This window comes from Trichechus manatus, unplaced genomic scaffold (genome assembly GCF_000243295.1).
Source record: "Trichechus manatus latirostris isolate Lorelei unplaced genomic scaffold, TriManLat1.0 scaffold00062, whole genome shotgun sequence".
NCBI lineage: Eukaryota > Metazoa > Chordata > Mammalia > Sirenia > Trichechidae > Trichechus > Trichechus manatus.
The window spans coordinates 13,578,385-13,599,174 of NW_004443998.1; the positions used below are offsets into that span (position 1 = coordinate 13,578,385).

At 40.8% G+C, this 20,790-nt stretch overlaps 1 protein-coding gene across 2 annotated transcripts in view; it reads left to right on the top strand.

Moving 5' to 3' along the window:
* Nucleotides 1-20,790, top strand: part of PLOD2 (procollagen-lysine,2-oxoglutarate 5-dioxygenase 2) — a 100,987-nt gene that overhangs the window by 47,215 nt on the left and 32,982 nt on the right. For both annotated transcript variants that reach the window (XM_004379209.2, XM_004379210.2), the window contains exons 4-6: nucleotides 6,593-6,756; nucleotides 9,888-10,000; nucleotides 12,295-12,358. In XM_004379209.2, the coding sequence (XP_004379266.1) occupies nucleotides 6,593-6,756; nucleotides 9,888-10,000; nucleotides 12,295-12,358 (341 nt within the window). The remainder of the gene's footprint in view (nucleotides 1-6,592; nucleotides 6,757-9,887; nucleotides 10,001-12,294; nucleotides 12,359-20,790) is intronic.

Here is a 20,790-nt window from a genome sequence, read left to right on the forward strand (position 1 = left end):
CAGAGCTTTCACTTTGCATTCAGTATACAAGTATTTAGTACAAAGTATGATCCAGGCTCTGAACTTGATACTAAGCACAGATCCTCAAGGAATTCTCATTTATATGATATTAATTCTGCAAATAAAGCTGGGCAAACCTAATTTGGAAAAAAAAAATATGTCTTCCAAAAAACTCGAATGTTGATATAATTTCTTTAGAATTGTTTACCTTTAGAAAATTGTGAAAGGTTACATTTTACGGGGTTATTTTGCTAACTGTGTGTGGCATATCAGTTTTATGATTTTTTTTGTTATTGTTGTAAAGGTATAATTTATATCTGTTATCCTAAAAGTGACCAGATCCTAACTTACATGTATTCTACAGCATAAACATTTTATACCTCTCATAGTTCAGCTTACATACCCAGTATGCCTGCCTTTTATATAGTTTTGTATAGTTCATACAGAAGACAGTAAAAAATATTTTGAAAGCAAAGCTTTTCAAGTACAATGTGTGTAGTTTTTTTAAAAATTTTATTGTGTTTTAGGTGAAAGTTTACAGTGCAAGTTAGTTTTTTATTCAAAAATTTATACACAAATTGTCTTGTGACATTGGTTGCAGTCCCTGCAATGTGTGAGCACCCTTCTCCTTTCCCTTCCCACACTGGGGTCTATCTCCCCTGCCAGCTAAGTATGACGATGTGTCTCTAGTTTTAACTAGCAAAGGTGTGTTCGTTTGATGGGCACCTCCTTCTGACAGTGATGACAGGTCACGTGTGCAGACACAAAGAACCTAGTCCTTAGCTATGCACATTTCCTTATGTTGGTGTGAAGCAAAGCCAAGCACATCATAGTTCCAAGTTTTTATACAGTTTCATTTTTTTGAGAGAAAGGCTGAAATGAAATCTTTAGCTGTCACTTGAATTAATCAAATACATTACACTGCTTTCTGGCTTATCTAGAATAGTGTGAAATATGTTGAGGAATTAAGTAAGAAATGAGTGATTTTTGTTTTTCAAACTGTGTGTTTTTGTTAATATTTACAGAGCTTTGATGGAGCATTTTCATGGGTGTGTTGGAATGAGGCAGAGGGAGTTGACATACAAAAGAAGCATTGGGTGTTCAGATATATCTGGTTTGATTGTCCCTGGGTACTCTTCATTTGGGATAAATCTAGAATTTACCTGACTGTTGTAGTATGTATGTATTTATGACAGAAATGTTCCCCAAACAGACTACCTACTCCTTAAATTTTGTTCTTTTTAGTAAACATGTATTAAGCATCAGTTATGTGCAAAATATGGAGCATTGCTGGTTCAATGGTAGAATTCTTGCCTGGGTTCATTTCCAGCCAACATGCGTCGTGCACAGCCATCACTTGTCTGTCACTGGAGGCTTGCCTGTTGCCATGTTGCTGAACAGGTTTCAATGGAGCTTCCAGACAGAGACAGACTAGGAAGAAAGGCCTGGTGATCTACTTCTGAGAATCAGCCAGTGAAAACCCTATGGATCACAACAGTCAGATCCACAACCAGTCACGGGGATGGTGTAGGCCTAGGCGGTGTTTTATTCTGGTTGCATGGAGTTGCCATAAGTTGGAGGCCAACCTTACAACAGCTAACAACAGTAACACGTGCAGACTATGGTAAATCCCATGTGGTTGGTGGTGGATTGACTGGGACTGAACTCCTACCTTCTGGATGCATTTTTCTGACACTAGGTATATATGTGTTGTATCTGGCATATAATAAACAATAGTAAATGCTGGGGATTAAAAAAGGTTTCATTATTCCTTCATTGATTTGGTAAACACTGTACACTAAATATGTGTCAGATTCGAAAGTTTGAATGGTGCAGACATAAGCTTAAGTATCATTTAAAGCTAGAGGGAGTTTTTCTCCTGGCTAACCATCTCATTTTACGAGTGAAGACACTGACCCAGACAGAACAGGTGACAGCTCATGGTCTACAGATAGCTGACAGCTTCAGCACCCTGCCACCTTTGCCTCTACTTTTTCATCGGCTGTGCTCTGTGCTGGGGTTGTTCAAGCTCTGGGCCACTCTCACAGAACATCTGAAGAAGGGGACCCTCTAGATAGGCAGAGTCGCCATCAACTCCCACGTCTACCCAGCCTCAGTAAGGATTTCATTCAGCACATGAAATTAGATGCCATTTGGAGGAAGATCCCCTCGGTTATAATTAGCTTTAAAATAGCGCACACCTTATACCAACGTCCTTTTCTTCCCTCTGATATTCCTAAATCAATTTAATCAGTTCCCATGGGATTTGATTGTAATTTATTCTGCAGGTTAAACTGAATAGCCCTTGGGTTTCATAGTGTTGGTTTGCAGTGTAAATTATGTCTGAAAATATAGACACGTGCTTGAGATGAAACCAGTAAAACTAGTTGCCATCAAGTGGATTCCGACTCAAGCCGGCCTCCTGTGTGTCAGAAAGGAAACAATGTTTTCCAGCTGTAGTGATCAAGGAAAGGCTTGTAGATGAAGTGCATTTGATATGGGCCTTGAAGGTCAGTGGGTTTGGACTTGATCAGCAAAAGATGTTCTAAGCAGAGGCGACATCATGAGTAAAGACAGATGACAGATGAAGTAATTCAGTGCCCTGTCAGACCAGGGTTTTAAAGCTTCTTAATGTGAGGCTAATTCATTCAGACATTATTCATTAGGTCAGGGGTCAGTAAACTATCGCCCAGCCTGCTGCCTGTTCTGTAAATAGTTTTACTGGAACACAGCTATGCTCATTTGCTTATATATTGTTTATAGCAACTGCTTTTGTAGTACAGTGGCAGAATTGAGTTATTTGTGGCACAGACCATATGGCCCTCAAGGCCTAAATATTTTCCATAAAGGCCCAGGAAGTAAATATTTGTCATAGGCCCTAGTTGAGAACCACTGAGCCAGTCTGGGGACTGGCAAAGAGTGGTTTTCAGGAGAGTTTATCAGAGTCTTAATTAGAATTAGGGAGGAGATGGATAATGCAGAGGTCTGTAGGGTTATTTAATTAATCTAGGTCAGTGCCTTCTGATGGGAATGGGGAGAACTTGAATACAAAACAGATAGTTGATATGAATTGCCATCAAGTCGACTCCAACTCATGGTGACCCCATGTGTGTCAGAGTAGAACCGTGCTCTGTAGGGTTTTAGAGGCTGTGACCTTTCAGAAGCAGATCACCAGGCCTGTCTTCCGAGGCACCTCTAGGTGAGTTTGAACTGCTAACCTTTCTACTAGTAGACGAGTGCTGAAATGTTTTCACCACCCAAGAACTCCGCATAACAGATTAAGAAGATGGAATCAGTAGAATTTGGCGGAAGATTTGATGAAAAAGGCCACGGCAAGGGAGACAGCAAAGCTGAATTAAAGATTTTGAGCCTGGATGACTGTGTGGTTGATGGTGCCGTAGGAACAGGAAACACAGAAGTACGAAGACTTGTAAAAGTCTCAGTGACCTGTTGGAGATAGAGTGCTGACATGCTGGTAGAGGACTGACTCAGTGTGACCATATAAGGTGGAACCTTGTGGTTTTTGCAGGAGCCATAAAAATTCACCAGGTTCAATGTCGAAAGTTTGATTTTATTTTCACATTTAAACGGGTCAGATTCCTAAAAGAATTATTTTTTATGACCTTTGTGCGTTTTTTTTTCTTTGACTATTTGAATTTTTGTGGCCAAATAATTTTAAGTAGAAAAACTTCCTTGACTCTTAAGATGCATTAGATCTCTTCAAAGAACTTTTCTAAAGTACTTAAACACAGAAGTGACAGTGTTATAGCCTAAATGGGAAAAGTTTCCGCAACCTTACATTTTTATTCAAATTCTGATTCTTATTTGAATTATGTGAAGATATTTTTTACCTTCATCTTTTACCTTAAAATAATTGCTTTTTGGCTAAAAATTTAATTAATGCTTATAAAAAAAAACAAAACCCATTGCCCTCAAGTCGATTCTGACTCATAGTGACCCTATAGGACAGAGAAGAAATGCCCCATAGGGTTTCCAAGGAGCAGCTGGTGGATTCGAACTACTCACCTGTTGGTTAACAGCCGAACGCTTAACCACTGGTACCACCAGGTCTTATAAAATACTAAACTGATGGTCTCAAGAGCATCAAAGTCAGACCAGGTCTTCCTGATAGCCAACAGTCCAGATGCACGGCTGTGCTGTCTGACCTGGGAGTAAGGGCTGCTGCACACGCCTTTCCCTACAGACTCATTCTCAGGGCACCTGTTAATATGCTAGTAAGGCCTCAGGCATGATTTAAAACTTTCCACATATGAATTATTTCATCAAAATAATACATACCATTTCTCATCTTGATATAACAGAAGGCAATAATTTTTTAAAAATTACTTTATCAAGAATAGTGTAAATTTATACTCACTGTTTGCACTAGGAGCCCTGGTGGCACAGTGGTTAAGCATCTGGCTGCTAACCAGAAGGTCAGCAGTTCACATCCACCAACAACTCCTTGGAAACCTATGGGGCAGTCCTATAGGGTCACTATGAGTCAGAATCGACTTGACGGCAATGGATTTGGTTTGGATTTGCACTTAGAAGCCCTGGTGGTGCAGTGGTTAAGAGCTCGGCTACTAACCAAAAAGTCGGCAGTTAAAATCCACCAGCCACTCCTTGGAAACCCCATGGGACAATTGTATCCTGTCTTATAGGGTTGCTATGAGTCGGAATCGACTGGACAACAGTGGGTATTTGCATCTATGGCAGAGATGCTTACTGGCCCCCATATACATGTTCACACCTTTATTTTTAATAATGGAAATCCCCCCAGGCTTAGCTGGGCAAATAATTTTAATGGTCTCCTGTAGAGACCATTTTTCCCAGCCTAATCTGAAGATACATATGGCCATGGGGCCACGTGCCTAAGTCTGCTCAACAGACAGCGAGTAGAAGCACTGTGCCCGACCTCCAGGTCCTGTGCTGTAAATATGTTGCCTGTGCTCTGCTGCTTCTCTCTCTTTCCCCTTCATGGTGAGCCAGACTTTACAAGTGAAAAATACTTGACATACACTCACCGTATAGTCCAATTTCAAATCTTTAAACAAATAAAACAAAAGGATTAAAGTATTGCTAATGTGCAATTAAACCTAGAAATTATGCTAACTTTTTTTTTTTTTAATCATAGTAAAACTAGGGTTGGAATCAGAGAGACAGACTATTTCTTTCATTTTAAATTGTTCTAGAGGATTTAACTTTTATTATTTGTTTTTAAATCAGTTACAAAAAAAAATAACTTACTTCAACATGAGAACATATCTATATATAAAACCAAGTCAAACCTGTGGCCTTCGAGTTGGTTCCGACTGAGGTCTTCCTAGCCTATTAACAGGTGCCTTGAGAATGAGTCTGCAGGGAAAGGCTGGTACAGCTGCACCATGACTCCCGGGTCAGATAGCACAGCCGTGCATCTGGACTACTGGCTATCAGGAAGACCCGGTTTGACCTTGATGCTCTTGAGAGCATCAGTTTGCCATTCTTAATGTTTGCCACCTGGGGTGTTAAAGTCATTAAATTATCGTCTTTGGAATCCTTTGACCTGGAGTCATACTGATGTCCAAAAGACGCAAAATAATTTCTGGTTATACTAAACGTTGTCGTTTGGTGCCGTCGAGTGGATTTTCGACTCATAGTGGTGCCATGTGGCAGAATAGAGCTGCCCCACAGGGTTTTCTAAACAGCGATCATTATGGAAGCAGATCACCAGGTCCTTCTTCCATGGAGCTGCTGGTGGGTTCAAACCACCAACCTTTAGGTTAGCAGCTGAGCACTTCATCATTGCACCACCAGGGCTCCTTATTATAATGAACAGGGAAATTATTGCAGAGTCCAAAGATTTCAGATAGTGGCTTTACACTTCATAGTTTGTTCGGTCATTATGATTCTGTGCATGAAAGAACCAGGAGGGACAGAGTCTCCAGAAAAGAAATCAGTGAAACGGTAGACATTATAGTGTCAATTTTTATATAATATTTTCTCAAATAGATGCAGTTTAAAAAGATGTGCTTGTCTGAACGCATTTACTTTAGGATTTCAGACTGAATAGTGAGTCACAGATTAAAAGTGTATTGAAGACATTTAGGAGTTGAACATGTTTTGTCAAAGATAATGATTTCTTCAGAAATTACGGTAGATACAAATTGACTTGAAGTATGGGACAGTTACAATGGCAGCTTCTGTCAATTACTGTGCCTATATTATTAAGTTCTGTAGCAAGTAACTGACTTTTTAGCATTTCAATGCTGTTTTTTAAAATTTCGTTTATGGAAATAAGTGACTTGCAAAATTATTAAGACTACCACTAAAAAAAGTCATTTTTTTGGACGTTATTTGCCAATGTAATGTAGATACTGATAGCATAATGGAATCCATATGTTGTAAGTTGAGGGAACATTGTTTGGGGTACTGTGTGAATAATTGCATTAATCCTTTCGTTGGATGGCTTCTTGGCCTTTTGGCTAAGATCAGATGTAATTCTGTGTTGGATTCTAAGCTGTGACTTTTATTGGAGACCTTTATTTGGTTTATATGTCTGAATTCCAATGAGTATATTTTAAAACTTCCTTTTTTCCTCATTAAACAGCTTTGATGTCATATTTGCTGGTGGCCCAGAAGAAGTTCTAAAAAAATTTCAAAAGATAAACCACAAAGTGGTTTTTGCAGCCGATGGAATTCTGTGGCCAGATAAAAGACTAGCAGACAAGTATCCCATTGTGCACATTGGGAAACGCTACCTGAATTCAGGAGGTGGGTAAGACACTGGCAGGAAAAGTTTAACGTAAGTCATAGTAAATTATCAATATGGATGAAACAAACATTTTTTTTTGTCACTGTGGTACCTCTAGACATGAAGTTTTACATAACCAATAACTTATCATTACTATGTGTGAATAATATCTGTTTAAAATCCAGAGTGCAGTTGACAATGCATTTTCTCGTATATTACATCATTTGATGATGCTGAAACGTGAAGCAATGTTGGTATTATTATTAGTTCCACATTATGAGTGAGGAAACCAGCACTCCCAGAATTTAAGTAATTTCTCCTCAGTAGGAATTCTGGGTGGTATAAGACAGTTAACGTGCTCAGCTGCTAACCAAAACGTTAGCAATTCAAGTCCAACCAGAAGCACTTCGGGAGAAGGGCCAGGCAATCTACTTCCAAAATCAGCCTTTGAAAACCCTATAGAGTGCAGTTCTTCTCTGACACATATGGGGTGGCGGTGAGTTGGAGTCAGCTTGACAGCAGCTGTTCTGTTGTTGCTTCCCTCACAGTTGTACTTAGGGACTTTATTATCCTATATAATTATTGCACTTTGGAACTCTAACCACCCACGTGCACTGCCTAGTTTCAGCTCCCCTTTTCTCTCCATCATAGTACATCTACAGTTCATGCTTTTTGGGATCTCTTGACCAGTTTATTTTTACCGCGTCTATGTACCACCTTTGGATTTTATTTCCATGTTCAAGTCAGAAGGAGCCCTGGTGGTTTAGTGGTTAACAGCTTGGGTGCTAACCAAAAGGTTGGCAGTTGGAATCCACCAGCAGCTCCTTGGAAGCCCTATGGGGCAGTTCTACCCTGTCCTATAGGGTCGCTATGAGTCGGAATCGACTTGACGGCAATAGGTTTATTGAAGTCCGAACCTAGGTTTTGTTACGTTGGTAACTCTGTCATCACTGCCTCAGCAGCCTTTCTAACTTGAGTTTCCAGTTCACACGCTGATGTCTCTGCCTTGAGTGCACAGCCTGTAGACTGGTCCTGCTTCCACTTTATGGCCACCAACCTGTCGGGCCCTCAGTAACACATGCCTAATCTTTCAACTTGTCCTAAATCCTAGATAAGTTAAAACCAATTTTTTTTAAAGGAGGTACTTAGCTATGGACCTCTTGGATAAGTTTTTATTTTATACCTATAAAATTTTTTCTAAAGATGACATGTATGGTGAAATCTCATCTACAGATCCATCTGGATGGTAATCTGTCCTACTCAGGATAACTTTCAGGCAATCACAGTGCTGTAGAAATGATAGAAAACTAGCAAGTAAGTCCCTGTGTAAGCCGCTTTAATTAAGGAAAATGTATTTTGAAGGTGGGAAAGTGATCAGACAAGGCCATCCAAACATCATCCTTATGATCCTCTATAGTAAAAATAATTAGAGATGTCAGATAATCTTATTGTATGTAATAAAGCCTTATATAATTTCATGGATGATATAGTGATAGTTCTTTAAGGGACATGAGTCATTTCTGTGGGTATATCTATTTTTAATTTTTATTTCATTGTGGTAAAATATAAATAACATAAAATTTACCATTTAAACTATTTTTAAAAGTATAATTCAGTGGCATTAATTACCTTCACGATACTGTGTAACTGTATACCGGTGGGTGCATCTTTTAGTTTTTAAAAAATCCTTATCATGGTGCTCAAACATGTTTTCTCACAAGGAAAACTCAGAATATTAGAAACATTATTGGTCTGAAACAATATGACATTTTAATATAAAAATATATGTCACTTGAAATATATATCATATGCTATGAAAATAGATGCAATTTCTTTGCATTTATTTGAGAATGGGTTTTATAAAAAAGATAAATAAATATAATTAAAAAAACAGCAATGTAAACCATCGGAAAATGTGTCACTACATAGTTTCTGTATCTTTAACCACAGAAGATTGGTCACAGAAATAAAAAACTGTAGTATTTCTCAGTATTTTAGAGGTTTTTCCATTTGGCAAGAATAACAAAAAAAATGAACAACCAGTGGTTGATTTTTGTCCTGTTTTCTCAAGGTAAGGTAATATTCCTAGACTTATTTCCTTTAATTTATTCTTTTATTCCTATGAGGAAATTCTAATTTTGTGGGTAACAAAAATAGGTTTCCTTTCAATTCACAGGAGTAACCCTGGTCCCTTTTAGGAAGTATTGCGAGTCAATGAAACCTAGCTGTTTGGCTGCATTTCTGAAATTCAGAGGAAGACTCAAATGGGAAGAATGATTCTTTTGTCTGTGTCTGTTTCAGACAAATGTTATTGGCAGATTTCATGCTTATGCTCTGAGACGAAAGGAACAATCCAATTTTAGACATCCGTTCTTAAGACTATGACACACAAAACCGCGCCAGAGAATGGTTTAGCAGGCACAGTAATGACCAGCTCAAGTAAGGAAGAGTCTCTGAAATGTCCTAGATATACAGTTTCTTTGAGATGTTTGCCGTCAGTGACAAATCCAACATTCCTTTGATTGTGTTAGCATCCCTGGCACTGACAGTAAAACCACTGTAGTAGAAACTTCCTTTTTCAGAAACAGTGGATCCTCTGCAAAGAATCCAAGAAGAACATTTTAGAAGGTCAGAGAGAAAATTCTGCTGTCCTACTCTATTCTTTTCCTAGCAACTCTTTTCTTCGTAGGAAACTTGGAAAACATTAGTTCCGCTTCTTGTTGTAATTCATGTTGGGAATGTGTTTATTCAGAAAGAATATTTGATTACTTTTTATCTTGCAATCTGTAGTAAAACCCACTTCATTTGTAGCCTGTATATGAAACAGAGGACACTCAAAAACTTATACAGTGAAACCTGTGAGAGCCGGAACTCGATGGGATGGCCATGCATTTTCTCCCTTTGACAGGGTACAGTCTTACAACTTTTCTGTTGCTCATTTTAGTGGAAAGTGTTTGCGTTTTTCTTCTCTGATGGGTTTCTGCCTTACACAGGTTCTGGCTTTCTCCGGCTTTACTGTATTTCTCATGGTAAGCTGTGAAATTCCAACATGCTTTACGAATCTGTGTAACTGGTTAATGGAATTAATGTAGACATGATTTTTGGCCTTTGAATATTAAATTCTCTACTCTCTGTCTCTCCTGTGTTGCAGGATTTATTGGCTATGCTCCATATATAAACCGTATAGTTCAACAGTGGAATCTCCAGGATAATGACGACGATCAGCTCTTTTACACTAAAATTTATATTGATCCAGTGAAGAGAGTAAGGAATGACCTGCATTTTCTTTTTGTTGTTATTGTTTTAGTTGCTTTTCTGATTCGGTAATGTGAAACGCTCAGAGGCAAAGGATATTATTGACAGTGCGGCAGCTCAAAAAGGAAATTTCAAACTGTTTTTGTCGAAACATATTTTAAATAGTTCTACTCTGTCATATAGGATCACTATGAGTCAGAATCGACTCAATGGCAAAGAGATTAGGGCTTGAGAATCTGTGGAGTTAGGGTGTGGACAGAGCCTTATGCCTTTTATTAATAATACTGTAGCTGTTACAAATAGAGCAACTCAAAATAGCAGTGGCTTAAATAAGATAGATATTTTTATTTATGCAGTTATTTATTTATTTTGTCCTCTTTATCACATAAAAAAAAAAAATCTAGAAGTAGGGAGCGTAAGGATGTTATGGCTTTATCGTATTAAGAGGGACAGCTTTTTCCTGCTGTACCTTTAGCCCATAGCTCCCATTTTCACTGTATCCTCCTTGTTCAAAATGGCTACTGGAGTTCCAGCCATTGCATCCATATCCTAGGCTCAAAAAGACAGAGTAGTAACAAGGGGCCATCTCATTTGAGTCAACTCTTTCTAGAAGTCTCACAGCACTTTCTCATACCTGTCTTTGACCAGAAATTATTTATGTGGCCATATAAAATATGCAAAGGAAAATTTGTCCTTTATTTCAATATGCCCTATGAAAAATCTGAATTCTGTTACTCAGGGGGGAATGTTAGGGACAATAAGCCCTAGAGGGAACATTACTGAGATTCATTTGTTAAGTGAAACTTGGGAGAAAAGTAAAGCCTCTCTTATTTGAGACTATTTTTAGTATATTTACCTAATATAAGTTACTATTCCATAAATTTACAATACGTATAAAATGAATACATTTCTAAAATTTACTGAATTGTGTATTTGTGGGTACTGTGTTTAGTAAACTTGAGAGGTTTTTAAAAATAAATATATTTTACAATAAATTTGCAACTATAGCTGTTTCTGTGTCTTCTGTTATCTAAATATTTTCATTATACACTTAACACTTACGACACTTCATTCTTAAAATGTTTATTTTTCTTCATCTCCCTTTTTTACTTTCCCACTTCTGTGCTTCACACAGCAAGCCTGAGGACTTGGTCTCTCATCAGGGAGAAGAAACCTGTTCTTGGCATGAGTGATAGTCCATGCACGTGAATTTCTTAGTGTAATTCAGCGTGAGAATACTCTAAATCTTACTTCCTTGTCTTTGTTTTGGGGTGCTTTCTCTTAAATATCACTGCTGGGTTTGTAATATTTTTAATCGTATAAATCTTGTTTAAGTTTTTCTCTGGTTAACATGCAAACGCAATTTTGAGGGTATTATTATGGCAAGGGAAGACCAGTGGTGGTTCAGTGGTACGATTCTCGCCTTTCATGTGGGAGACCCACGTTCAATTCCCAGCCAGTGTACCTTATGTGCAGTAACCACCCCTCTTATCGGTGGAGGCTTGTGTGTTGCTATGATGCTGAACAGATTTCAGCAGAGCTTACAGGCTAAGACAGACTAGGAAGAAAGGCCTGGCAGTGTACTACCAAAAACCAACCAGTGAAAACCCTTTGAATCACAGTGGTCCGATCCCATAGTGCATGAGGTCACCATGAGTTGGGGTCTGATTCGAAGGCAGCAAACAAAAACAATGACATTATGGCAAGGCAGTCTTGCTGCAAAACTGGTGCATTGAAAATGATGACGTCTGTGAAGCTGATTAATCTCTATGACAAGGCTGATTAATCGCTAACCCATTTTGTCAGTCAGAGTAGACAGATTAGGCTACAGTAATAACCCCCAGTCTCAACATCTTAACACCACAGCGGTTGACTTCTCCAACAGGGGGTTTCTGCTTGTTGTTGTCACTCAGGGACTCTGGCGGATGGAGCATCCATCTCAAACCTTACTGGTTGATGTGCCAGAGAGAGAGAGCACACTTAGGTCCTCCTCCTGGCAATTAAATGCTCCAGGATAGAAGTGACATGTATCACTTCTGCTGACAACTCACTTGTCACAACTAGCCATAAGGTGAGGAAGTGGAAAGAGCTGAAGAACACCGTGGATAATATCCATATCTTTTGTCCTCCAGTTTAACCAACTGTAAAATTACTTGCTTTCTGAAGAATATTGCTGGGATCATTTTACTTATAGGCTCTTTATACACCCCCCACCCCCCGCCAAATAAACTGTATTGACACGGTAGTGTTGTTTTGCTGTTTTTGTTGTCATTTTCAATATTATCTCTATTCTTACTTTTTAGGAAGCTATTAACATCACATTGGATCACAAATGCAAAATTTTCCAGGCCCTAAATGGAGCTATAGGTATGTTTCCTAAATAACGGGTTGCTTATGTCTATAAATGAACACCTGTGTTTTCAACCGTCTTTCCTTTTTTATATCCAGTTTGGGGCTGTGACTAGGGTTTACAGATGTTGCCACCTTTTAAAATATTAGGACTTGAGCTTAGTTTGATAATAGTTCAGTACCTTCAGTTTATGTTATTTCCTAGGTCCAGTACAAAAAGGACAAGTCTCTGGCTTTAGATAACTTAACTGAGTGGCTCACTCTCTGGAGACTATAAATGTAATTATGAATAAATACGTTACCTCATTAGCACACGTTTCTCACTGTAAGGTCCTTGTGTTGTGAATTACCCAGGAGCATTGGAGTAGATCCTTTTTACTTAGCTGAGCGGCAACTGCTGACAGTTAGATAGGCATACTGTGGAAGTGTGTGGGGGTGTGTGCATGCATGTATGTTCCTACAATATACATATGACTTGAAAAAATACACTGAAACTAATTAATCTACATGTTGAAAATTAAAATACATTAATTCATTAATACATTAAAAATTTAAAATACGTTGCAACTCATGCAGTTCATCAAATCCCTTCATTCAGTAAAAAGATTCTCAGAATGGAAAGCGTTTGGTTTGGAGTGCTCAGGAAATGTGTGCCAAGGTCCGGAAACAAAAGACTGCTTCTTCTCCCCCTCTGACTTGGATATTCCTACAACATTGCACTAGGCCTGATATTTAAGAACTAGAAATACTATCAGTGGTGGCCAGTGATAGGAACCTTGCTTATGCCTGGCACATACATATTATTGCTGTTATCTTCATAATCACCCTGCAGGGCAGGCATGGAACCCCTTTCACAAATAGACAAATGAGAGAGAATTTAACTCATCCAGGATCACATTGAAGTCCCTGGGTGGTGCAAACAGTTAACACATTCAGCTGCTAACAAAAAGGTTGGAGGTTCAGGTCTACGCAGAGACACGTGGAAAGAAAGCCTTGACAATCTGTGTCTGAAAAATCAGCTGTTGAAAACCATGTAGTTCTACTCTGACATCCTTGGGGTCACCATGAATCAAAATCGACTCTACAGCAACCGATGGATTAGGATCACATTACTATAAAGAGACAGAGGAAGGATTGCAAAGATGTTTTTATCCACTAGACACCCCAGCAGGTTAGTACTTCAGTTAGCTTGAAAATGCCAGGTTGGAGGAAGTGAGATGCTCAGAATCTGTATCTAAGCCAGGGCTGTCCTTTATTTTATTCAGTAGTATCTGCTGACTTAGAGTTACACAGCGGAGTATTGTGTGCAGGTGAAACTTAGCTGGGCCATGATTCTCAGTGGTTTGGCATTTATGTACTGATATATTTGGCAGTTATTTAATCATGTAATCGTCCTCCATGATGTGATCAGCCAATCAGTTGTAAGGGGCATTTCCTCGGGAGTGTGACCTGCATCCTATATCTATATGGGCATTCTGGCAAAGCTTGTTTGCTTGCTTTGGGTCCTGCATCCGGCTCGTCATCATGTGACCCCTGATTCTTGGGACTTAAGCCAGCAGCCTGCCATATTACCTGCCAATCTTGGGATTTGTCAGCCTCTGCAGCCTTTGAGCCAGCGGCCTGCCCTCTTACCTGCTGATCTTTGGATTCATTGGCCTCTGCAGCCTGCTCGCAGACTGCCATCCTACCTGCCCATCATGGATTCGTCAGCTTAGAAGCCTGTGAGCCAGAAGCCTTTTGATTAACCTATTGATCTTGGCTTCATCAACCCCTGTAACTACATGTGTCAGGAGAAGCCTCCAGACTGAGCCTGACGCTGGACTTGAGACTTTGGAGCCTCTATAACCATGTGAGCGATTTCCTTGAAATAAATCAATTTCTCTGTCTCTACACACACACACGCACACACACACACACACGCTTCACTGGGTTTGCTTCTTTAGAGAGCCCAGCCTAAGACGTGGTGACACACACACGCTTCACTGGGTTTGCTTCTTTAGAGAGCCCAGCCTAAGACGTGGTACTTAGAGTGATTCTAGAAAAACAAAATCGTAAGGATGAGTTTTCTAAATTGGCTCTCAAGTCTGACTAGTCTTAAAGGCGCTGATGACTCTGCCTCCGGTAGTAAACACGGCAATGCTAATCCTGGCATAAGCTGGCAATATTATTAATATGCAAAATATCACCACCAGTAAATCAAGTATTGACAAGATGCAAGGCTCTGTGAGACTGCATATTTGATACTTTTCTATATTTGTGTCTGAATGAGAAGTATATGGAATCTGGTTGGTTAGTCCTACTTCCCCTAGACAAAGGGGTGAAAGAGATGAGCTCAGGGCTTCTGAGTTTCAGCTCAAGCGCTGCATAAAAGACCTCAAAGTTTCCACTTACGCCCTGAAAGAAAGCCTTATTTCTTGTAATAACAGAACCGAAACCCAAAAACGCAAACCCAGTGTAGGAGTGACTGAATAGAAATTCCCGTTGAATTCCCAACCTCAAATGGTGTTTGAAAGTGAGAGGGGATTAATTGGAAAGAATTGTGATCCTGAAACTTGAGATACAGACATATGGGCATATAATCAGGAAGCTGGGGACACTGAACTGCTAAATTCCATTGAATCATTCCTGCTAACAAAACCAGCCTTCTTACTCCCATCTGAAGAGATCACTTCATCTTTGTCTGCTAAGCCACCCTCTCTAGTAAAACCATTATCCCTTCCCTCCATCTGATGAGATTAACCTAGCTGTTCTTGAAGAGTCTTTGAGATATCACCTGGGGCATCGCCTGAGGTAGATGCCTTATAAGACATTGCTGAATGTTCCCAGGACCCACCCTCACCACACATTTTTGCTTTTAGATCTATATAAATAGATTTAAATCCCAGTGACACCAAAAGGTGAAGTACAAAGTGTGACTCAGGAGAAGGTACGCTACACTCCAAACGAACTGTTGACTTTTCTAATATGTACAAACAGAAGCCTTGGGAATATGTGTGAGAATGGCTATTAAGGGTATGGGATAATGGTGCAAGGAACATAAAGTAGGATCAGTCTGAGTTTATTGACACAGGCCCACTAAGCACAGATTCTTCATTCAGTGTTACAGCTTGAGAGGTTAGGAAAGGATCTGCTAGTTTGTTTGGTTGGTTTACTGAAGCATGAATTACGTGGTGGCCTACACTAAATCAAGTTGAAGCACCAGACCTGCCTTGGTGTACTGTAAAAGAAGGTACGAGAGGCTTAGGGAATTGAGCATGTTAGAGTGGATTTATCACGTTAGACCCACAGACCCACACATGGAGTGCCCAGAGGACACACTTTTTACCACAGTGGTGAGGAACAGATTTGTGAAGGGATCCCCAGCATCCTTGAAGACTACTGTGATCGCTATTTTATATGTCAGATTTGACAGCCGGAACTGCCCTAACTGAATTAAGATACCTAACTACAATGGTGACTAGATGTCGTTTTGAGGACTAAGGTGTGCCTGACCTAAGCCATGGTATTTTCAATCACCTCACATGCATGCGAAAGATGGGCAATGAATAAGGAAGACTGAAGAAGAATTAATGCATTTGAATTATAGTTTGGCGAAAAATATTGAATATACCATGGACTGCCAGAAGAATGGGCCAGTCTGTCTTGGAAGAAGTATAGCCAGAATGCTGCTTAGAAACGAGGGTGGTGAGACTTCATCTCATGTGCTTTGGACATGTTATCAGGAGGGACCATTTTCTGGAGAAGGACGTCATGCTTGGTAAAGTAAAGCATCAGTGAAATAGAGGAGGACCCTCAACCAGGTGGATTGACACAGTGGCTGCAACAATGGGCTCAAATATAGCAACGACTGTAGGGATGGTACAGGAACGGGCATTGTTTCATCCTATTGTACATAGGATTACTGTGACTCAGAACTGACTTCACAGCACTTAACAACAACTACTACTACTACAGTGAGGCCGTTTGGACCCAGCGGTGGTAGGAGCCAAGTGGCGGCACTCAATTGACAAAGACAAGGTTGGTGTGGTTACCGTAATGGGCAAAGGAGTCAAAGTAATAATCAAAATAGTCTGACTTGTATGGACTGATGGCATTGGCTACCTAGTCATAGTGTCCCTAGGAGTGAAATAGATGGGAAATATACTATTTACTTGATCTGTACAAGATTTCTAGGTCAAGTGAATGGCAGTTTACTCAGTTTGACAGAATAGAGTCACAGCGCAGCCCCTCAGTCAGTTCCCAGACTTGAGCCAGTTTACAGACCAACAACTCTTGAATGAAGGGAAGGCTGGATACCCTTGAGGAAGGACCCCACTACACTGCCAAAAATTTATACTGTTAATCTTTCTCCCAGCCTTTCCCAAAGGGATCTACGGCCTTTTATGAAAGTAATTGTTCATTGGGGAAAAGGAAATAGTCACACTTTTTAAGGATTACTGGATACTGGCTCTGTACTGACACTAATTCCAGGAGACCCAAAATGTCACTGTGGCCCACTAGTCAGAGTGGGGGTGTATGGGGGTCAGGTTATTAATAGAATTTTAGCTCAGGTTTGTCTCACAGAGGGTCCCCGAACCCATCCTGTAGTGATTTCCCATGTTCCAGAATGCATAATTGGAGTAGATATACTCAGCAATTTGCAGAACCCCTACATTAGATTCCTGACAAGTGGAGTAAGGGCTATTGTAGGAAAAGCCAAGTGGAAGCCGTTAGAACTGCTGCTACCTTGGAAAATAGTAAACCAAAAGTAATACTGCATTGCTAGAGGGATTGCAGAGATTACCGCCACCATCAAGGACCTGAAGGATGCAGGGGTGGTAATTCCTACCACATCCCCGTTCAACTCGCCTATTTAGTCTGTGCCAAAAATGAATGGATCATGGAGACCGACAGTGCGTTATTGTAAACTTAACCAAGTGGTGACTCCAGTTGCAGCTGCTGTTCCAGATGTGGTTTCATTGCTTTGGCAGATTAATACATCTCTTGATACCTGGTATATAGCTATTAATCTGGCCATTAATCTGGCCAGTACCATTATCTCAATTCTGGTTTCAAAGGATCACCAGAAGAGTTTGCCTTCAGCTGGCAAGGCCACCGGTACACATTCACTGTTCTATCTTAGGGATACAACAGCTTTCCAGCCCTGTGTCATAATTTAGTTCACAGGAACCTGGATCGTTGTACCCTTCCACATGACTTCTCACTTGTCTATTACATTGATGACATTATTCTGATTGGATCTAGTAAGGAAGAAGTGTCAATGACTCTGGACTTATTGGTAAAACATTTACATGCTAGAGAGTAGGAAATTAATCCCACAAAAATTGAGTCCATTGGTGTTGGGCAGGTTGAGATATCCCTTCTAAAGTGAAGAATAAGTTGTTACATCTTGCCCCTCCTACAACTAAAAAGGAGACACAATGCTTGGTTGGCCTCTTTCGATTTTGGAGGCTGCATATTCTTCATTGAGGTGTGCTACTACAGCCTGTTTATCAAATGACTTGAAAAGCTGCCAGTTTTGACTGGGGCCCAGCACAAGAGAAGGGTGTGCAGCATGTTCAGGCTGCCATCCAAGTTGCCCTACCACTTGGGTCATGTGATCCACCTGATTCAATGATGCTTCAAGTGTCAGTGGCAGATAGAGATACTGTTTGGAGTCTTCAGCAAGCCCCAGCTGAAGAATCACAGTGCAGACCGTTAGGATTTTGGAGCAAAGCCCTGCCATCCTCTGCAGATAACTACTCTTCTTTTGAGAAACAGCTTTTGGCTTGTTACTGGCCCTTAGTAGAGACTGAATGCTTAACCATGGGCTACCAAGTCACCATGTGGCCTGACCTGCCCATCATGAACTAGGTGTTGTCTGACCCACAGAATCATAAAGTCGGATGTGTGCAGCAGCACTCCGTCATTAAATGGAAGTGGTATACACAAGACCGGGCTTGAGCAGGACCTGAGGGCACAAATAAGTTGCATGAGGAAGTGGCCCAAATGCCCATCATCTCCACTCCTGTTATATTACCTGACCTCTGCCAGTCTGTACCTACGGCCTCATGGGGACTTTCCTTATGATCAGTTGACTGATTCTGCATGATATGCAGGCACCACTCGAAAGTAGGTAGCAACACTGCAGTCCCTTTCTGGGACCTTTCTGAAGGACAGTGGTAAAGGAGAATCCTCCCAATGAGCAGAACTTCGAGTAGTGCATCTGGTTGTCCCTCTTCTTGGAAAGCAACATGGGCAGATGTACGACTATATACTGATTCATTGGCTGGATGGTCAGGGACCTAGAAGGAATATGATTGGAAAATTGATAACAAGGAGGTATGTGGAAGAGATACACTGACAGACCTGTCTGAATAGGCCAAAGAAGTGAAGCTATTTGTGTCTCATGTGAGTGCTCACCAAAGGATGTTCTTGGCAGAGGGGAATTTTAGTCAAGTGGATAGGATGATGCATGCTGTGGAAACCAGTCATCCCCTCTCCCCATCCGCTCCTGTCATGGCCCAGTGGGTTCATGAACAAAATAGACATGGTGACATGAATGGAGGTTATGTATAGACTCAGCAGTGTGTACTATCAGCCACTGCCGAATGCCCAGTCTGCCAGCAGCAGAGACCAACACTAAGTCCCCGATACGACATCATTCCTCGAGGCAGTCAGCCAGCAACCTGGTGGCAAGTTGAATACTTTGGACACCTTCTGTCATGGAAAGGGCAACATTTTGTTCTTAATGGAATAGACACTTTGGATATGGATTTGACTTCTCTGCATGCAGTGCCTCTGCCAAAACTACCGTCCGTGGACTTACAGAATGCTTTATCCACCATCGTGGTATCCCACATAGTATTGCCTTGGGTAAGGGGACTCACTTCACAGCAAATGAAGTATGGCAGTGGCCCATGCTTACGGAATTCACTCTTCTTACCATGTTCCCCATCATCCTGAAGCTGCTGGCTTGATAGAACGATGGTATAACCTTCTATAAACACAGTTATGGCACCAGCTAGGTGACAACACTTTGTAGGGTTGGGGCGGTGTCCTTTAGGAGGCTGAATATGCTCTAAACCATCGTTCAATATATAGTGCTTTTTCTCCCATATGCAGGATTCATGGTTCCAGGAATCAGGGGCTGGAGATGTGAGTGGCACCACTCATTATTTCTCCTAGTGACCCACTCGCAAAATTTTTACTCCTGTCCCCGCAACCGTATACTCTGCAGGCCTAAAGGTCTTAGTTGCAAAGAGAGGAATGTTCCCATCTGGAGACACAATACATTTTCCATTGAACTGGAAGTTAAGAATGCCACCTGGCCACTTTGAGCTCTCATACCTCTGGATCAACAGGCAAAGAAAGGAGTTACCATGTTGGCTGGTGTGATTGACCCTGACTACCAAGAGGAGTTGGATTGATGTTGCATAGTGAAGGTGAAAAGAGTATGTCTAGAGTACAGGAAATCCTTTAGGGCATCTCTTAGCACTACCATGCCCTGTCATTAAAGTCAGCAGAAAACTACAGCGACCCAATTCTGACATGACTACTAATGGTCCAGACCCTTCAATAATGAATGGTTTTGGTCACCCCACCAGGCAAAGAACCACGACCAGCTGAGGAGCTTGCTGAGGATAAAGGGAATGTGGAATGGATGGTGAAAGAAGGTAGTTCTAAACACTCGTTATGACCACATGGCCAGTTGCAGAAACAAGGACTATAATTGTTATGTATATTTCTTCGTTGTATGTGGACATCAAATATTTTTGTTTTTTCTCTTACGAAATATAAGATGTAAGTGGGGCTAGTGCGTTTTTGGTTGTACACGTTAGTTGTATCGTGTTAGGCGTGAGTATGACTTTGTAATTGTCTTTATTTAGAGATTGTGTATATTTTAAGGAGATGAGTACAGGTGCAAGGTTGATAAGTGGTGTACTGTGATGGTTAAGGTGTGTCAGCTTGGCTGGGCCATGATTTTGTCCCAGTGGTTTGACAGTTATGTAATGATGTAGTCATCCTCGATGATGCAATCTGATGTGATCAGCAATCACTTGTAAAGGGAGTTTTCCCGGAGGATGTGGCCTGCATCCAATATATATGTGGACATTCAAGCAAAGCTGGCTTGCTTGTTCTGGATCCTGCATCTGGCTCATTATCATATGATCTCCGGTTCTTGGGACTTGAGCCAGTGGCCTGCTATATATCCTGCCTGTCTTGGAATTTGTCAGTCTCCACAGCCTGTGAGCCAGTGGCCTGCCTTCTAAACCTGCCTGTCTTTGGATTCATTGGCCTCCACAGCCTGTGAATCAGTAACCTGCCGTCTGACCTGCCGATCTTTGAGGTTTATCAGTTCCTGCAGTTACGTGAGTTGGGAGAAGCCTCCTGCCTGACGCCTGACCATGGACCTGGAACTTGCTAACCTGTACAAATGCTTGAAGCATTTGCTTGAGATAAATCTCTCT